The sequence below is a fragment of the Macrosteles quadrilineatus genome, unplaced genomic scaffold (assembly GCF_028750875.1).
Source record: "Macrosteles quadrilineatus isolate MER2022 unplaced genomic scaffold, UCM_ALF_1.0 Scaffold_1__1_contigs__length_201487025, whole genome shotgun sequence".
Lineage (NCBI taxonomy): Eukaryota > Metazoa > Arthropoda > Insecta > Hemiptera > Cicadellidae > Macrosteles > Macrosteles quadrilineatus.
Window position 1 is genome coordinate 106,399,783 of NW_026542594.1, and position 21,552 is coordinate 106,421,334.

The 21,552-nt window shown below is 35.2% G+C and overlaps 1 protein-coding gene across 4 annotated transcripts in view; it reads right to left on the bottom strand.

Moving 5' to 3' along the window:
- Positions 1–7,581: 7,581 nt before the first annotated feature.
- LOC128982705 (phenoloxidase-activating factor 2-like) overlaps positions 7,582–21,552 on the bottom strand; it is a 66,612-nt gene continuing 52,641 nt past the window's right edge. For 2 of the 4 annotated variants that reach the window (XR_008489715.1, XR_008489719.1), the window contains exons 8-9: positions 17,605–17,661; positions 7,582–7,667 (exon numbers count right to left, since the gene is read on the bottom strand). Coding sequence is in view for 2 of the 4 variants with exons in the window: in XM_054401697.1 (XP_054257672.1) it covers positions 7,653–7,667 (15 nt within the window). In the remaining 2 variants the exon portion in view is untranslated. The remainder of the gene's footprint in view (positions 7,668–17,604; positions 17,662–21,552) is intronic. The other 2 variants (XM_054401697.1, XM_054401683.1) reach the window with 1 other exon arrangement.

The following is a 21,552-nucleotide window of genomic DNA, read 5'->3' on the forward strand; positions in this document are numbered from 1 at the left end:
ATTCTTTTTGTCTATGATTTAACTATTACAAACACTTGTCTAGTATTGCTAGGAAACTCTTTATTATGAATCAGATTTAGTTAACAGATTGAAAAAAAATATAAATTCCAGCTTTGCTCTGGAAGTTTTAAGTCCTGCAGTCTGTGGTTAACCTTAAAAACTATTTCAAACTACGTCCATATGTTATTTGTAAACAAAGGGAAATGAGTTTGATCTAATGACAACAGATAGTGCAACCTTCCAAACTTTAGCCCTTAAGTGTACTTAAGTGGTGCCCTTTCTAAATATTCTGAGACGTATTTGCACATCTACGTGAAAATACCATTAATTTGACACCTCAAACTTTAAAATCCACCAAGCTGTTATTGAGTTATGACTGTGAAAAGAAAACTGCTTGCGTATTAATATATAGATTCCATGTTTAACAAAAAGACTGTTTCATGTTTATAAAATTTGTTGTTATGTTGGCATAGCAACTTCCTAGTAGGAGTAAAACAAATGTTATACAAGTTTGTATGTGTTCTGTTTTAAAGATATATAATAAAGTATTGTTTGTTTGAAAAGTCAAGTCTTATAATTAAATAAGGTCCACAGATTTAACCTCAACAGTTATGTTAAGAAATGTTTTACTTTTCTTTCCTATTTTTTCAACACAAGATCATCCTAAACTGTTAGCAAACTTGCCCCTTTGTTTGAGCAACACAATGTGGTTTGTGCAAGATGGTGGACCACCACACGCGCAAAATTTAAATGAAGTTTTTGGGAACAGATAGACAGGGTGTGGGGTCCATCCCATGGAAGGTAACTGTAAATCCCTAGATCAAGGATTAGACCATAGACAAATAGAATGAATATAGACTGCCAGCAGTGCTGGTTAGCATATGTTCCTGCGCCCACCACGATGAGTGTCGTGTAGTTACGATACGGCTCCTGATGCGCTCCTTGCCTGCAGCGGTGTGCGCCGTAACTAAATTTTAACATGAAGATGTAATAAACTAGGTGGTGTTTGCAGAGGCATCCACAAAAGTCAGCGGAGTCAGCAGGGTGCATATTATATTTTTGTCAACCTTCTCCATCGAGCTTCATAATTCTTCTTACATACAGTTTTAAGTGAAGACAACATTTGTGTAGAGATAAATATTGGGGTACCTAATTAGATTGGCTAAGTAATGAAGGGGAGTAAAAACACAGACTGCCATTTTAGGCATTCTCGAAGTCCTGCATCTACATTTTAAGTTTAAAACCTCTGGGTTAGTCATCAATTTTTTCCCAAACAGGACGGTACAGTTCCAGCTAGGTAGTGATAGCCTAGAAATCAACCCTTACAGTTTCAGATTGTACCATTTTGGCTACTGATAGCGGCATAAGAGGAACTTCATGTAATGGTGATTATTTAAGTGAAAAGATGAAATATATAACACTCTTAAATCTGAGACCTTCATAAAACATAACTAACTAGCCAACTAGATGAAAATCCTCAGTAAAACAATTTAAAATTTTTTACAATATCAAATTAATAGATTGAAATGAATTGTAATTTGACTTTATTTGGATTTTAATGAATGTGAACATAGCCTAAAATAAATGTTACAGATGTTATATTAACATTAACATTCGCATTGATTCCAGCCTAACCGATGTGTTACACGTTAGTAATTTTTATAATCAATCGGAAAGTGATCGAAGACAAAGGTTAAGCTGTCGAGTTTTGGCTAAAATTTGTGTGCTTCCTAGTGGTCCTTGTTGATCTTGACAAGATCGAATTATTTGCTACGTAGCGGCATTTCAAACAGATCATAAAATCCACAATTATTCAATGAAATCTGTGTATGGATGATATGTAAACTTTGTTAACGTGTTTGGTTTTCATTAACACGTTCACTACTGAGCATTGCATATATGCGATGCCGCGGTCATTGCCACAGACCAAGGTATACATTTGAATCTTACATATAGACCGGCTGTCACTTGGTTAACAGTACACACTAACCACGGGCAAAAACCTGTAAAACAGATCATTTATATTGTAATGGGCTACAATCGTGTTTGTAAATAATTTATTCTTGTTTTTTGTATTTTTTATAACCTTTTGTAATGTTGCATATTTGCGACGCCCGGTCTACAGCAAAGACAATAGTGAAAATTATCATAGTTTTCTTGAAATAGACCAAACGTCGCATATATGGGAAAGTTCATTTTTGTTTGTGTTTTGAGGTAAAAGTAAGTAAAAAACAGATTACTCAAGAACAGTTTATTACTGAACAAAAATAAAAGCTACATAGGATAATGCAGCATACATACTGCATACATACATACAGTGATGCAGAAATGTATAGACCAGTTTTTCCAACTATCATATGACGTCACCAATCATCATATCCACAGACCAAGCGACGCAGCTATGCGTCAGACATCTCTGTAGACCACTGCAGGGAATTCAGTGACTGGGACGGGTGGCGTTGTCCTGTAATCCAGCTACTAGGAGGTCACAAATTGTGGATATTTATAAGCATGCACTGTGGATGCGATACTCCCTGGTGTGGATTAACGTCCGCACGAGTGAGTACTACGACTATCCGCAGTACTATCCTGATAATTAGACCAATTCGTATATACCAAGGCAAAAATGTGGTTCGGATTCCACTATAAACTGTAGGTCCCTTAGTTGCCATTAGCTGTATGGGCTATTAATTAACAGCTGTGTCTGAGGAATGTCGGCCTTATTCACTAATAGTGGGGTGGGTTAGCAACAAATTACACCATAATAATTCACATCTGGCAACCAACGCGCCCCTTTGGATTCAGATAGTACATGCGTAGACGAGTCCAAAAAGTCCGGGACACCAATTTTTCGGGCACTCTATGGGTGTTGATGACGTAATCAATATGGCCACCAAAGATTTGTGACATGATTCTACATTTGCCTATATAACTCGGGTTCATATTCTAATAATGCCCTACATTTTTAGTGATTATTAATCACGAAAAAATTACCTTTCCGATGGTGTACTTTACTTCATTATTTACATTCATAATACTAAGAATATTTATATTTGTACTAAATATTTTGTTTTTTATTTAGATTTTTTTAAATCATTTTGCTAAGTGTCGTGGATCGTGTTACACGTAGCTGAAAACTTCTTACATACACTTTTTTGTCAGAATATTACCTTTCTAACTGTATATATTACTTATATTTTAATACAAAAACATTGCTCAAAATTTGCCATAACAATGTAGTGGTACACAGTGAGTCGTTATCACCCCGATGCAATTTATAAGAGGACCGAAAGGTAATAGCGCTATTGAGTGCTATTAAACTTTTACTTTCGTTTTAAAATTAGAGACAATAAAATTAAGTACAAGAATTAAATACCCCCGCCGCAGCAAACCTACCGACTAAGCGAATTTCCATTTGTCTGAATTCATTTTCAATTAAATATATTTTAATAACATTAGCTTTAACGAGTACCTAGGTTTGCTGCTACAAGGAAACTAATTAAGTGTGTTTTTTTGTAAAATATTGATAGCTTAGTATAAAATAAATAAATTTGCCAAGTTTGATCAAAATATATCCATAAACAAGCAAACTACAACATTTTACAATATTGTCCATAAGAATAACATAGGAATTTTAAATTTACAATATTTTAAATTTTCTCCATTACCAATAACCGAACAAAAACACTTTTACATACTAAATTAATTGTTTTTTTAAGCTCTTTAAAAAGTTCTAAAGAGAAATTGGGATATTTTGCGTTTTGAGGGTCAAAAGTGAGAAAAAACCATTTTTACCCAATAAAACCCCCCGTAAAGCCCTGTTCCCATGGTCCGATCATGCTGGTTATGCTGGAACTCATTCAAGTTAAACCCGCTTTACACCTTTAAACCAAATTTCATCCAAATCGGACAACAATTACTCAATTTGTTCCTAAAACCCCATTTTAGGATATATTTTATATATAACATAATTTATATATACTGATATTGATGTTTTATAATACTGTGCCCACAGATTTGGTCAATGGGCACTAAGGGTTAATCTGTTTGATTTAAGCCTGGATTATATTTTTGATGTATATGATATTTATGAATTTTGATATAAAATTTAAACAATATTATATAGAGTACACTCTTTTGTTTTAGCGAATTTCCCTATAGGGAAGTAGCTATTACCATAGGTGTGATCCGTGCCGGTAAGACCTAGACCCGGGACCAATTTACTTTTTCATTTTGATTTTCCTAGAGGCCAAAAAACCCATTCGTTCAAATTATATATATACAGGGTGTCCCACGAAGAGGTTTAACCGTTTGATTTTATATTTCTTACCCATTCATGGACCGAACATTTTGAAACTTTACACAATTTATAAAGTACAGAAGGTTTAAAAATGTCTGTGAAAGATCTATCTCCCGTTCCTTGTAGAAACAAAATTGTGGCGTATTGAATGTTTTTATTAACTAATTATATTATATAAATTAATTTATTATTAATTTTTAACTAGTGATGGATGACAGTTACAATAAATTTGGACTCTACTTTAGGGTTTTCACTAGGCTATGGTATAATTTCCTGATGAAAAAGCCTTATTTCCGTAGAATGCGTTAATACAAATGTTCTACAAAACCAAAAACACTATTTTTAATGTGTTTAAAGTATCATTTTTCAATATGCTCCGATTTTGTTTTTACAAGAGGTAGGGAGCTGAAACTTTCCCAGAATATTTTTAAAATTTACTTTATAGATTGTGTAAAGTTTCAAAATGTTCGGAGCATAAATTGGCAAGTAATCTAAAATCAAACGTTTAAACCCTTCGTGGGACACCCTTTATATATATACGTCTGTGAACGCGATAACTTGAGTAATTTTTGTCCGATTTTAATGAAATTTGGTTTAAAGGTGTAAAGCGGGTTTAACTTGAATGAGATCCAGCATAACCAGCATAATCGGACCATGGGAACGAGGCTTTACGGGGGGGGTTTTGCGGGATAAAAATTGTTTTTCTCACTTTTGACCCTCAAAACGCAAAATATCCCAATTTCTCTTTAGACCTTTTTAAAGAGCTTAAAAAACAATTAATTAAGTATATAAAAGTGTTTTTGTTTGGTTATTGGTAATGGAGAAAATTTAAAAAATTGTAAATTTAAAATTCCTATGTTATTCTTATGGACAATATTGTAAAATGTTGTAGTTTGCTTGTTTATGGATATATTTTGATCAAACTTGGCAAATTTATTTATTTTATACTAAGCTATCAATATTTTACTAAAAAACACACTTAATTAGTTTCTTTGTAGCAGCAAACCTAGGTACTCGTTAAAGCTAATGTTATTAAAATATATTTAATTGAAAATGAATTCAGACAAATGGAAATTCGCTTAGTCGGTAGGTTTGCTGCAGCAGGGGGAATTTAATTCTTCTACTTAATTTTATTGTCTCTAATTTTAAAACGAAATTAAAAGTTTAATAGCCCTAAATATCGCTATTACTTTTCGGTACCCATAGACATTGCATTGTTGTCATAACGACTCACTGTGTACCACTACATTGTTGTGGCAAATTTCAAGCAGTGTTTTTGTATTAAAATATAAGTTTTATATACCGTTAGAAAAAACAACAAAAAACAAAACAACAACAAAAAAGTCTAACAAAAAAGTGTATGCAAGACGTTTTCAGCTACGTGTAACGGAATCCACGAAACTTAGCAAAATGTAAAAAAAATCTAAATCAAAAACAAAATATTTAATAAAACTATAAATATTAGTAGTATTATGAATCTAAACAATGAAGTAAAGTACACCATCGGAAAGGTAATTTTTTCGTGATTAATAATCACTAAAGATGTAGGGCATTATTAGAATATGAACCCGAGTTATATAGGGAAATGTAGAATCATGTCACACAACTTTGGCGGCCATTTTGATAACGTCATCAACACCCATAGAGTGCCCGAAAAATTTGTGTCCCGGACTTTTTGGACTCGTCTACGCATGTACTATCTGAATCCAAAGGGGCGCGTTGGTTGCCAGATGTGAAATATTTTTCAGCTAACCCACCCCACTATAACAAGACTACAAGATCGCGCCACTCATCGTACACTCATCTCCATTCATACTTGGCTTAAAATACCTACTTTGTATGGTCGCCATTTAATAAGAAAGTATTATTTCAGTGCCTTCAAATAGACCGTTACAAAGATATAAGCATTTTAATAACATTAGAACCCCGACGCAAATATGCATCCTCAGTCTATTTTAATGTGACCAGCCGTCGCATATGTGTGTCGCTGGTCCATGGGAATGAAAAATGTCGTACTATTGCAGTAGCGAACAAGTTAAAACTAATTCATAACTTTTTTCATTAAAACTAATATTAAAAATTCAGTTTTTCTCAAGTAAGCCTATGGCATAAAAAACACAATATCAACTAAGACACTATTATTTAAAAATCTGTATGTACTACCATGTAAATACGTCAACTTTGTTCGCTTTGAAACACTTGGTTCTGTTTTTGTAAAACCCCACAAGATTTATATACTAATCACAAACCAATAATTCATCGCTAATATACGGGCTACTAAAAAGATTATACAGTATACGCTTTTTCCAAGTAAGCTTAGAACATTTCAAACACAACTTCAACTGTTAATTTATTTGGATGGACCGAAAGCAAACATGTTTTCTTTAGTATTAAAAATAGAACTGTCAATAAACGTCCAAACAAGATGATAAGGCTCTTAGTATAAGATTCAAGCTAGTGTCGTCATTTGATTATATTTATGATCCATACCGTTTCTGTTCTAATATCTGTAAAATAATGCTATTAGATATTTGTTGATCTACTGAATGTAAAAGTCAACAGCTGATCTTATGCCTTTGTTTGCCAAATACTACCTCTATAAGGATTACATTGAAACTTTGAGACCCCGTGGGGCAGATTCCTGAGAGATTTTGTTAACACCATATAGATGTTGGCACTCACCAATATGGTCTATATCACCATGCAAAATTTGAGAATGATTGCTTCAGTCGTCTGGGAGGAATTTGGGTATTACACAATGCACAAGAGTCGACGTATAAGAGCTTTGCTTGCTCCGCTCAACTTAAGTATTGTATTTGTAAGAAGCAGTTTTTATTTGATGAATCCCGAAGAAGAATATTTTATTTTATTTTAACAATGTAAATTTTAAGTTGTATTACAAAGTAGGAACAAGTGGTACAATTTTAAGCATTTTTTTATAAAATTTGTTTTTATAATTAATAATTAGTACAAAAGATGGCTGGTCTCTAGCTAATTTATTCGAAATGTTATCTCAATGGATTTGCTTAATTTTCTACCCTTTGTAGATTATGATGGACATAGGTTTGTCCTGTCTCACCCCAAACACTACAAAAATATGTTGTTGCACTGATAAATTAATGATTAAAAGTTACGCTGATCAGGTTTACTACTTCATATAAACATCACTGTAAAAGTGTTATCATTACATTTTAAAAGTTTAATTACATTAGTTAAACCACACAGTTTTAAATTATGCATTTTAAATCTAGCATATACACTTGGATAAATAAATATTAACATTTTTTATTTTGATCATTTATATTTTATTTACTTATAAATTCAGGTTGGTATTTATTAAATCTTGGTTCCATCACTTCAAACAGTTCTGAAACACAACAAAACATAGTTAAATTATAACCAATACTAAAACTTACCTATTGCTTGAAAAATTGTCATGAAGTTTACTTATTGTTCTAGTATAGAATAGATTGTAAATAAATACTTGTAAAAAAAAATGTTTAAGTAAAGTCTTATTTAATTTAGTTGAGTTTTTTCCTGATTAAATTATTGTCAAGACAACTATCACAGTCGTGATACATGGCGCAGCGTGATTTAAACCTACAGATCCAACAGGAAATTGAAGAGAACACACTTCAAACAAACCAAATCCATGTCAAGCCTCCAGACAATTTTTCCTTCAACACCTATGATTGGAGTGTGTGGAAGAAACGCTTTTAAAGGTACAGGTCAGTCAGTGTTCTACATAAAGCACCTGGGAAAAGGCAAGTTGATATCCTTTGCAACTGTACGGGGGATAAGGCTGAGGAAATATTTGATTAATTTAATCTCAGCCCTGATGAGTTGGAAAATTGTGAACTGATTATGGGGAAATTGAAAAACCATTTCGTTTTCAAAACAAACATAATTTATCAGCGTGCTAAATTTCTTAGACAAAAACAGGGATCCTCAGAGTCTGCTGAAAACTTCATCACGGACTTACATACTCTTGCAAAACCATGCAACTGGGGAGATTTAAGGGATGAAATGATTCTAATGCGACTTATCGTTGGAATGAATGATCAAAACCATGATCGCTTACAGTTACAAAGCTCACTAAAATTAGAAACTGCAGTTGATGCTCTTCACAGTTCAGAGGCATTAGTTAGGCAAAAGCTTGACCTAGCTGATGATCCCTCCGTTGACTACTACATTGATTGGGTGAAATTAAACACCACTTCCAAAAAGTCTTTTGGTAAGAAAACTATTTCTAATAACCATGGCAAATCCAATTCGGGAAACCTATGTAAATGATGTGTGAATACTCTATCCCATCGCCGAGGCTTGTGTCCTGCCAAAAATGTTCGGTGTAACAACTGCAAAGCAAACGGTCACTTTGCTTAAGTTTGTTCTAAGTTCGCTTGTTTGTAAAATAAACGAAAACAGTGCTCTAAACCCTGAATCTTGGGAAATTGACTTCAGATTTAATGATTCTGACATTATTAATTTTAAAATCGATACTGGAGCAGACGTTTCAGTTTTGCCAGTTAATACAAAGCTAAACAAAACAGTTCTATTGCAAAATTCCTGTAAAAGACTCTCAGGACCGGATAGGACTTGGTTAGCTGTACGAGGGATGGTAAATGTAAGGTTAGGCTATAAGAACAAGTCTTGTTTTGAGCATTTTTATGTAGCAGAAAAATCTAAAACACCGCTCCTAGGTATCCCAGCCATTGAAAAACTTTACCTTCTACAGTTGTCCGAAATGTATCTTCGACTTCGACCAACTGGTACAAAAAATATCCAGCTCTTTTCAATGGTTTAGGTAAAATGAAAGGAGCTTATGAAAATGAGTTAAAAATGGGAGCAAAGCTAATCTCAATTACAGTGTCTCGACGAATACCTCTACAATTATGGTCAAAAACCAAGGAAGAGATATGGAGGACATAACTCCAGTAGACCATGCCACACCTTGGTGTTCCCCATTGGTCGTCGTACCAAAGAAAGACAGCGGTATCGTATCATATAGCTCATGATACGATAATGAAATGTCCCAGCATTTATATTTAAATTTAACTAGCTGTTACCCACGGGCTTCACCCCGTTTGACTTCATAAGTATTAATAAAACTATTGATTGGTTAAGTTAACCTGAAATTAACAAAATACAGTAAAACAAACAAATAATCACACCTGATTTTTAGGCCAGTAAAATTAGTTAACAAATTGGCTGTGCCAGGAAATAATTTTCGGAAAGCTGGAAATCGTTTTAATCCTTTCGTTTTGTATAGAAGTAAAAGGATTTAAAGTTTGTCCCATTTTTCCAGGTGAGCTTCTGACCTGGGACCACAAAAACCTTGAAATTTAGGGTTATTTTTTTAGTTTTTACTAAAACGCCAAAGAACCGTCCAGCCTACAGAAAAACACATAATTAAGGAATTGTAGAGTATAAAGTTCCGCATCCATTGAGTATATGGTGATGAATATCGAAAAAATATCAAGTTATTTATAGTAATTTAAATAAAGTTATTTTATTAAGAAATTATTTAACATTTATATTTATTCTAGAAAATGGATTCCAAGTACATTATTATTTACAAAGTAATTAAAACAAACTAGTGGCATGTAGGGACATAGGTCCCTAAAAGACTCAAAATGTAAAACAACTTATTGTTATATTAAAAATACTATAAAATTATTTTTTGTCACGATGGTTATACCTTTACCTGTACACCATATATTTGTGTAAAAAGTCTCAGATTTCTTTGGATCTTGTTATATGAAATCCAATTGTGTTTCTGTCCGTTGCGCGGCCATCCGATGAAGATTAAACTTTAGGGAAGTACGATTCAAAATGGACAACATGAGGAACAGTTGAACAAGAGGAATGAGGAACAGTTTTATTAGCCAAACTGAGTATTATTTTAGGATTCCATTTCCCAGTTGTCCAAGCCAATCACGAAATTCCTTTCCATATTAGAATTGACAGTTGACACAAAAATTTTTGGTTTGGTTTTTGGTTTTCAAAAAGACTCAACTATAGATAACGTTATTCCTGATTTTAAAATAGTATACAGTACATTGCAGAGTTAACTGGCTAAGAAGAAAACCAACTGTGTATATTGACTACTGGCTTTGAGATACAGCGAGATCACCTATAATTCAAGTAAACAAAAACCAGCTGTGTATGGATTCAAATGCTATTCTTATGGAGGACATTTTACGTTTTATCTAATTTTGTGTTAAAATTTGGGGAATTACACTCGGGATCAAGACCTTTAATTTAAACCCTCTCCCGTCGTTCTACGACTTCCCAGTCGGCCACAATTTTGACGCAAAGAATCGGCTTACGTAGTTAATATATAGATAGATTACAAATACCCTGGCCGCAGCAAACCTGCAGACTAAATGATTTTCCATTTACCTGGCTGGATTTATACTAAAATATTCCCTAAAAATGTTCAGATTTATTTCCTATTTAATTAACATTAATTTTAGTGAGTCCTTAGGTTTGCTGCTACAGGGAAGATATTGAGATGTGTTTTTATTGCAATGTCGATAGCTTAGTATTAAATAAACAAAATTTCCAAATTTGGTTTAAATATATCCATAAACGAGCAAACTTCAACAGTTTATTCATTCTCAATAAGAATAACAAGGGAATTTAAATTTAAATTTTTTTTAATAATCCCCGTAACCATTGGGCATACAACAACGCTTCAATATAAAAATAAATTATTTATTTGTTTAAGCTCTACAAAATGGTTTGGAGAGAAATTATGAAATTTTGTGCTTTTTGGGTCAAAAATGGGAAAAATAAAATTTTACCATATAAAACTCCCCATAAACCCCCGCTCCCCTAGTACGATTATGATGGTTCATGAACTCATTCGAATAAATGTAGGTTTACACGTTTGTACCAAATTTCATCAAAATCGGATCATTTTTGCTCGATTTATCGCGCTAACAGACATATATAAATAAATAAATATATATATATATTTAAACGGATGGTGTTTTTGGCTTCTGGGGACCTTAAAACGAAAAAGTAAATCGGTCCCGGGTCTAGGTCTTACCTTGAGACCCACGGTAATAGCTTATTCCCAATATGGGAAATTCGCTAAAAACTTATAAGATTTTTTGTCTCTTTCGTGGTGAATCCGTAACTGCAGGTCATGCTCAGTACGCCTCCTCCTCTGTACGTGTGTCTTAGCTTACTTGTGGTTTTTCTTTCTCTGGTGGATTGGTGCAAGAAACACCTAGAGTTGTACGAGGCATGTGTTTTAAGTAAGTTCCGTTTTTAAATTTCTCCGTTCCAGCGCTGCGATTGGCATTTTGGACATTTGCACTGTGTATGTGCATCTACTGGCAAGCCTGCGCCGAAAATTTATGAACACTTGCCTGGAACTCATGCAGAGGGCATTGTCCATAGTGGAGAAGTGGTGTAACCAGGAAGGTCTGAGGGTCAATCCAATGAAGACTGTAATGGTACCATTTACAAGGAAGAGAAATGTTGATATCGCTAGAGTACCAACTCTCTTCGGTAATCAGATCCAGGTTAAGAGGGAGTTCAAGTACCTAGGAATAAGGCTGGACGACAAGCTCACCTGGAACAGCCATTTGGCACATATAACGCAACGTTCTCAGACCACACTTATGATGATGAGGCGGGCTGTTGGGAAGACCTGGGGTCTAAGTCCACAAATGACTAACTGGCTATACACTAGGGTTGCAAGACCGATGATGGTGTATGGCTCGGTGGTCTGGTGGACCAAGGTAATGCAAACTACCGCTGTAAAGAGACTACAAAAGATCCAGCGAGTGGCATGCCTTAGCATCACAGGAGCCATGAGAGGCACTCCAACTGCAGCCCTGGAAGTAGTGCTAAACCTGCCACCTCTCGACATCATTGTGAAAGGAGAGGCAAGGATGGCAGCCTATAGAATGGCTTGTAGTGGCAACTGGAAGTATAATGCCTCCAGTGAGCACACAAGAATTGTAGACAAGGTGCAAAAGAACTCCTTGGAAATGCTACCAGACAGGATGGTGAAGATCATAGATCTAGAAAAACCATACAATGTGCGATTGGCATTGTACATCCACAATTCCTTCTTGAGTAGGAAGACCCTGCGGAAGGTGGTTGGCTTTATTAGCGGCCATTGGGTATTCCGTGGACATTTACACAAGATGGGAATTCAAGTTGAAAGCCTCTTATGTAGGAAATGTGGAGAGGAGGAGGAGACAGCATTCCACGTGATATGGATTGACAGGGATGCCTGGGATAAGGGTGAACCTGAATTCATGAAAAAGGGGATCACCTGGTATACGGATGGCTCGAAAAAGCCAACGGGCACGGGGGCTGGAATATATGGAGTCAGACCCAAGGTGCAGTTCTGCGTAAGTTTGGGAAAAATGGCCACTGTATTCCAGGCAGAAGTGGTGGCCTTGTCTGAGTGTGCGAGAGTGTGTTTGAAGCGCGGTCTTATAGGCCACACTATATACATGAACTCAGACAGCAAAGCAGCACTAATGGCACTTGACAGTTTCGACTTTACCTCCAAGGCTGTATGGGACTGTCATCAAGCCATGAAAGCCCTGGGAAAGACCAACAGGATCATCCTTAGTTGGGTTCCAGGGCACAAAGGTATTGCTAGCAATGAGGGAGCTGACAAGTGGGCAAACAAAGGAGCTGAAAGCCCGCTCATGGGTCCAGAGCCGACGTGTGGTATTGCTTACAACACAGCACGGAGAGCTGTTCGCCAGTGGATGGGCATAGAACATCAAAGGAACTGGGAAAGAACAGAAGGAAATGTACAGTCAAAGAGAATGCTGAAGGCACCTACAGGTGCGATAGCGGCAGAAGCCCTTGGGCTGAGTAGGAAGACCCTGCGGAAGGTGGTTGGCTTTATTAGCGGCCATTGGGTATTCCGTGGACATTTACACAAGATGGGAATTCAAGTTGAAAGCCTCTTATGTAGGAAATGTGGAGAGGAGGAGGAGACAGCATTCCACGTGATATTTATGTGCCCAGCCCTGCAAGGTCTGCGCATGAGATCCCTTGGCCTATCGACTGGAGATCAAAGGGAAGAACGGGTCACCATTGTCAAAAGGATCTCACGGTTCACAAAGGACCTGGGATTTGACAAAGAATGAGGACCTGTGAATGAGGGTGCACAATAAGCTGTTCTAGCTGCGATGCAATCCCATGGTTACTTGAAGCCTGGCCCTCTATTAAAAAAAAAAAAAGCCTGCGCCGGAAATTCGGCAAAAATCGGCCCTGTTTACATCCGGCTTCGAGCATTCGAAATGTTGACGCCGATTGAGACTGCCACCGACTGTGAAGTGCGTGTGCTGTAATTAGGTTTTAACTGCTAATGGCGTGAAAGCCATTGAAATTCATCAAAAGATAAGTCAAGTGTATGGCGAGAACATTATGAGTGGCGGAATGTTTCACAAGTGGGTAAGGACATTTAAAGACGGCCCCACTAACGTAAATTGATTTTCCCATTTTTGACCCAAAAAGCAAAAATTTCATAATTTCTCTCCAAACCATTTTGTAGAGCTTAAACAAATAAATAATTTATTTGTATATTGAAGCGTTGTTGTATGCCCAACGGTTACGGGGATAATAAAAAAAAAAATTTAAATTTAAATTCCCATGTTATTCTAATTGAGAATAAATAAACTGTTGTAGTTTGCTTGTTTATGGATATATTTAAACCAAATTTGAAAACTTTGTTTATTTTATACTAAGCTATCGACATTGCAATAAAAAAACACATCTCAATATCTTCCCTGTCGCAGCAAACCTAAGTAGTCACTAAAATTAATGTTAATAAAATAGGAAATAAATCTGACAATTTTTTAGGGAATATTTTAGTATAAATCCAGCCAGGTAAATGGAAAATCACTTAGTCTGCAGGTTTGCTGCGGCAAGAGTATTTGTAATTCGTATTAATTACTTTGTAAATAATAATGTACTAGGAATCCATTTTCTAGAATAAATATATATATAAGTTAAATATGCAATGTTCAATCATTTCTTAATAAAATAACTTTATTAAATTTACTATAAATAACTTAATATTGGTTCGATATTCATCACCAGATACTCAATGGATGCGGAATTTTATACTCTACAATTCCTTTATAGTGTGTTTTTCTGTAGGCTGGACGGTTCTTTGACGTTAAAGTAAAAACTAAAAATAACCCTAAATTTCAAGGTTTTTGTGGTCCCAGGTCAGAAGCTCACCTGAAAAAATGGGACAAACTTCAAATCCTTTTACTTCTATATAAAACAAAAGGATTGAAACAATTTCCAGCTTTCCGAGAATTATTTCCGGGCAAAAACCTATTTTTACTGGCCTATTTAATCCTACTAATATTATAAATGAGAAAGTTTGGATGTATGTATGTATGTTTGTGACAAGTAAAAGCAAAAAATACTGGTCGGATTGGGCTGAAATTTTGTGTGATGATAGCTCACATTCCCAATTAACATATAGACTCATTCTTATCTCAAAAGTCCTTTCGGGCTCCGCCCCAGTGGCCCTGGAGTTTCCATCCACCTTATAAGTATTCATACACGCGTGCCAAATTTCAACTCCCTAGCACTTCTAGAAGTGGCCAAACATTTTTATCTCCAGTGAGTTACACATCGGGCTGTATAGTATTTAGATTTAAAAGGAATTAAATAATTTTTTCAGCTGTTTCAACTGCACAAGTTGGTTCTGTGATATTAAATAGCATTAAAACGTTGCAAGGTTTACCAACAAGGTGCAGCACTATTATTTTTTTTTTCATTTATGACAACATCTAATTTGAACCAACTAGCAACAAAAAGATGCGAAAATGAGAATTTCACTTTTTTCATTGTTTAGGTGCAGTGGTAGAACATTGTGGCTGTGGTAGATGTGCCATATACGATAGCATACCGTAAATTAAAATAACCAAATTTTCTTTAACCATGTTCTCTCCAATAACTGTAATAAGCATTTTATATGCCAACCCCGTACGAAGGACGGGTACTCTGCTAGTAAGGTAATAAATGAAAGAATAACAAACAAATAAGTACAGCTGAGGTATTTTTAACATTGGGTATATGGAAAGTTCCATTTAGAAAGGAATTAAAGGGCTTAAAGGGCAATTTATGAAATAATGGATAGTTTTGGGCAAGGTTTCTCGTCATGACTAACATTTTAAGTATATGGCTTATGGGGGTGTGACTTCTCAAAAGTTCATGGGTACTTTTGGCTTTATATATAGATTGTAGGCCTTGAATAAGTAAATAACAGTTTTCCATTTATTTCTTCCTGATTGTTCATCAAATATTTTTTTTATTCATAGACCTACAAACATAAAGCTAAGTTTATCCTTAAACAGAATCTCTTGAAACTTATAATTTCAGTTGCTTTAAAAAAATACTACCGCCGCAGAAATCCTGCAGACTAAGCGAATTTCTATTTACCTGGCTGGATTTCTACTAAAATATTCCCTGAAGATTGTCAGCTTTATTTCCTATTAAAATAAAATTAATTTTAATGAGTACCTAGGTTTGCTGCTACAGGAAAGGTATTGAGGGGAATTTTTATTGAAATGTTGATAGCTTAGTATGAGATAAACAAAATTGCCAAATTTGATTAAAATATATCCAAAAATAAGCAAGCTTATGTATTCTGCGTAAGAATAACATGGGAATTTTGGATTTAAAGTTCTTTTTTTAATTATCTCCGCAACCGTTAGGCATACAACAACACTTCAATGGACAAAATTATTTTTTTTTCTTTTTTTTAGACCATCAGCTCTACGAAATGGTCTGGAAAAAAGTTGTGAAATTAGTCAAAAATGGGAAAAACCTATTTTTTACCCCATAACCCATATTGATTTTTAGCTTTAATATAAAATGATTAAAAAACCAACAAATATACGAATTTCAACACAGTAATATTTTTAAAGATCATAATTTAATGAATAAATTGACGTTTATTGCAATGTTATACCAAGAATTCTTGAGTTATAGGCGTTTTATTAAACGGTGCCCCCCGCCATATTGCCCCACTCCCCCCTGGGATGTCGACCACGCTGGGGGGCGACAACATGCGTCATAATAGTGCCTATAACAAGAATCAGAAATAAAATTGCGTCACCCTTTTCTTGCATACTCAACCCTCTTCAGATCCTGGACTAAACACGGGTTTTGGCAAATACCTTTGGAAGAAAAATCACAAGATTTCACCACTTTTTGACACCTTGGGGCGATTTAAGTTCTAGGTCCTCCCCTTTGACATTACATCAGCTCCGGATCATTTCCAGAAACGTATCCATGCTGCTCTTGGTGATGAAAAAAATGTAAAAGCTTACATTGATGATATCCTATGGGGATGCACACAAGACGAGCATGACAAGGTTTTGATGGAGGTTCTGGAAAAGCTTCAAAAGGAAGGCATTACCTTGAATAAAGAGAACAGTCTTTTCACAGCCAAAAATTAAGTTCCTTGGCTTTGAACTGAGTGCTGATGGCATTTCTCTTGATCAGGAGAGAGTTAAGGCTATTTCTGAGATGGAGCCTCCAACTGATGTGAAAGGTGTACAAAGATATCTTGGAATGATCAATTTCAGTGAAAGATATATTCCAAATAGGTCTGAGATTTTGAAGCCTATTCACGAGCTACTCAACAAAAATAATGTTTAGATATGGGACAAACCGCAACAATAAGCTTTCGATACTATCAAAGATCTTCTTACTACAGCTCCTCACTTAGCTTTCTATGATCCTAACTGCCGAACAATGATTTCATCTGATTCATCATCATTTTTTTGTATCGGCGGAGTATTATTGCAGCGAGAAAAAAGTGGCACATTCAAACCAGTAAGCTACATTTCACATTCTCTCACTGATGCAGAAAGAAGCTATTCCATCATAGAACCTCTCAGAACCTTTCACCTTTCATATATCCCAAGGGAAATATGAAAATAAAATGATTAAGTATTGCATTGTCATAAATTTGTGGGCTATGTTTCAAGTTTCAAGTCTCTAGCTCATCGGGAAGTTAGTGTAAAATCAATTGCAAAATTTGTACTGGACAAGAAAGCGAGCTAATAAAAACGTTTTAATATATGGTTAACTTGGGGTCTTATAGGGGCTGGAGGCTCGCCTAGCCCATATTAATGGTTGCCCATGCCTTGTTCACCTACCAACTCCTATGCCCACATTTGCACAGTATTAACAATGTTTTGCACAGTGAATGCCAGTTGCGGTTTTTTAGTTCATTGAGACAATGGTTAAAAATCTTGGTATTTCACTGAGTTAAAGATTGCCAAACTTACTGGGGAAGTATCTGAGACTACCAAGGATTACAAACGCTGGTAGTCAAACACGCCGATCTGCAAGCAAAGAATCATGGTATAGTAGCCTCTGAATCACTAAATTTAAGTTACCTTGCTTTGAAGAGTGATCCATTGTAAAAGTGCACTACTTTAGTTTCAGACTTCTAGAGTCCATCATCATACATTTGTAGAACACTCACAACAAAAACACATGACAAAATACGCTATCCGATATAATACTGAAAGACTGGTCAGTGTTATCAAAGTTTCAACTTTGATTAATCTTCTCTATGGGAACTGATAGGCAACCGCAGCCGGCCAACACCAAAGCCCCTCCATAAGCCAAAATGAAATGAAATGAAAAATGAAATGAAATAATATTTTATTTCCCATAAATTATATACATATAATTACATTGTATTTTTTTTTTACTTAAAATATACTACAGCAAACATTACAACTAGATAACAAAACAAAAAATTAAATTCTGTAGAAATAAAGCCAAAAAGTGCAAAAAAAATACGTTCTAACAGAGGAAAAAGTCTACATAGGCAGGGCCTGTGCGTAGACTCGAGTTGCGAAAAGGTTAATTTAGATGGGAGGTAAAAAAATGAATAGGAAAACAAAAACTAATTAGTATAATTTTAAATAAAAAAAAAGTTTTCTTGCTTGAAACTGAATTTTTAGTGTTCTGGAAATAATTGACGATAAAAAAATTTTTTTGTACAATACTGAGGAAATTTATAAAAATCAGGTGAAGATTGAAGAGGAGAGGTGGAATGTGGTGTGTTGGCCAGTCAGTGAGGGTGGTGTATCAGTGATTGTGTAGGGTCAACGGTCAGGTCCGCCCAGCGTGATAACGGCCTCGGTGTCCTCTGCACTCAATCCTACAAGCCACGCTACTACATGCTTCTTAAATAGAGAGAGAGAGGGTGAATTTAGAATGTTGACATTTTGATATCTGTTACACATGTTACGATAAATGATTTGGGTTAAGTGAAAGCAATTCGTTTGTGAAAATGATTTTAAGGTTTGTGGAACATTTATACCAACATTTCGAGAAAAGCGCGTATTGTGTGGATGAGTAATTTTTATAAAAATATCATCAAAGTTTTTGTACATGTGAACTAAAATAAATTTTAAAAATAACTGTCTGACTGTCAAAACTCCCGTTTCTACAAAAAGGTCATCAGTTGAATATCTAAAGTGTTTTTTAAAAGCAACTTTAAGTATTGTTTTCTGTACAACAAAAACAGGTTGCAAGATAGTTTTGTAAGCACCACCAAAAGCAATAATTCCAAAAGATAACAATGATTGAACATATGCATAGTATGCTATTTTAATTTCTTGCTCCTCGAGTATATCACTAAGTTGCCTAAATGCATAAATATATTTACGTAATTTATTTTTTAGATATTCAACATGTTCCGACCATTTCATCTTTGAATCAAAAACAATACCAAGATATTTGTATGAATCAACTTTTTCAATTTTGCTACAAAAACAAGAGTTATTGGAATGACTTCCACAGACATGAATAGATAGGTTATCAAGTTTGTATTCGGTTATCTTGCGTAATGAAATTGGCATGAATTTGGTTTTCGTTATATTAAGAGACAATACATTTTGGTCAAGCCATTTTTTTAGCAAACAGAGGTCTGATTCAGCCTTGTTTTTAACCTCCTCCCAGGATGATCCGGTTACAAATATTAGAGTATCATCAGCAAATAATGTTAATTTTCCTTCTGTTTGAATTTTAGAAATATTATTAATATAAATGAGGAATAAAAAAGGACCAAGTGTCGAACCCTGGACCACACCATACTCCACTGGCAAAACATCGCTTGACACTTCACCAAGTGCGACAGTTTGTAGCCTATCAGAGAGGTAGCTGCTGAACCAAGCGAGCGAGGTGCCGCGCACCCCGACAAGCTCAAGTTTACGCAACAATCGGCTTCTGTCCACTGAGTCAAAAGCTTTTTTCAAGTCTAAAAATATTAACATACTTCGTTTGTTGCCATAAATTGCCTCGTTAATGCATTTATTAATATCAAATAAAGCATCAGATATGTTTTTGTCACTCCTGAAACCATACTGATTTTCACTTAAAATATTGCACTGGTGGAGGTAAAAAACAAGTTGGTCTTTAGAAATTTTCTCTAATAGCTTAGCGATTACACTTAACAAAGAAATCGGACGATAGTTATTCATGTCTGTGAAATCATTGGATTTGTGCAATGGAATGATCTTGGCCAATTTCAGCTCGTTTGGGAATATGCCAGATGTCAGGCTAAGATTGACAATGTGCAAAAGAGGAGCACATAGAGAGTGGATGTTTTCTTTAAGAACAAAGGCCGAGATACCATCATGGCCAGGTGCAGACCCTCCGCGCAGACCCTGGACGTAACGTTCTATGTCAGCGTGTGTGACCGTGTTGAATGTGAAATTCGTGTCGAGTGAGAAGTCAGCGTCGTTTACGACTGGAGCCCCAGATGCATTGATTGAGTTGGCCAATTTAGAACCTACTGATGTAAAGAACTTATTGAAATCGTTTGCTATTTTAGTCTTCATGTTCACATTATTCGAAGAACCAGGTACAACTTTTTCAAATGGAAAATGGTCCTTAGAGCAATTCCTGCCTGATATTTCACTAACTATGCCCCAAAATAATTTTGGATCCCTGTTAGATTCTGAAATTTTACCCCTATAATAATTTTTCTTTGCGAGTTTGATGTTTTGATTTAAAGATAGGCGCAGGGCCCTGAATCTATCTAGAAGTAATATATTAAAAGGTTGGGTTTTGATCTTTTTACTTAACTTGTCTCGTTTTCGAATTAATGTAATGAAATCTACGGTAATCCAAGGCTTTATCTTTTTAAATCTTGTTGAATGATTTTTAATTGTTTTTGTTGAGGCTTCAATACAGTTACTCAATGTCAAACAAAAACATGCTGTGCACTGATTAACCTCGTGATTACTCATTATTGGACTCCAGTCTGTTTTTGTAATATGTTCCGTTAGTAAAGCGTGATCAATGTAGGTGCGAAATTGGTTCTGTGGCAGAGTGTCATTTCCAGTTCCTGTAGGTGTCTGAATGGTGTCAGTGATTGTAAGAGCAGTGCTGTAATGGTCAGTGATGTGAGATTGTATGACAGCAGATTTGACTCGTCTCATATCATGAAAACGGACAAAAATGTGGTCAATACAAGTAGATGTGTTGTGTGTCACTCTGGTCGGCTTGTCGATGCACTGGACTAGTCCAGCACCTAGTAAAGTGTTTAAGTAAAGATCCGTTATTGCATCAGTTTTGTGTAAGTCGATGTTAATATCACCCAAAAAGATACAATGAGTATCTTTACTTATGCGATTATAATAGCATTCCAAACCATTTATAAAATGATCAATTTCACTATCAAACGTCCTGTAAACAGCTAACAGATTGAATATTTTATTAAAATGACTGAATTCCAAAGAAATACCAAAAACACTGTTGATGTTAACTTGAGTTACGGTAGCAGACAGACGTTTGTTGATGAAAACAATGACTCCGTCATTTTTGTTGTTTTGTGTATCTGTCATTGTACAGTCAAACCCGTCCATGTGACCCACCTCCCCCCCGCTCAACCAACACTCTGATAAGACGATGATATCTAGATTAGCATTCAAAGACTGTAAATACACTGATAAATCGTCAAAATTTTTTGAGAAACTTCTGATGTTTGTGTGAAATATTTTAAGAGTACTATTTATTGGGGTTTCATTGAAAAATCTTTCGCTTTCAAAAACATTATCCAGCTCCAAGCAAGAATCGTATTCAAAAGTTGTATTTTCATCTGTATGTACATTTGCATATTTTTTATGTTCTTAGGCTTTACTCTATAAAAATCTGTTAACTGGAAATGGATTTAAATACGGAGTGGCCTTTTTCCCTATTCCCAAAACGTGGTT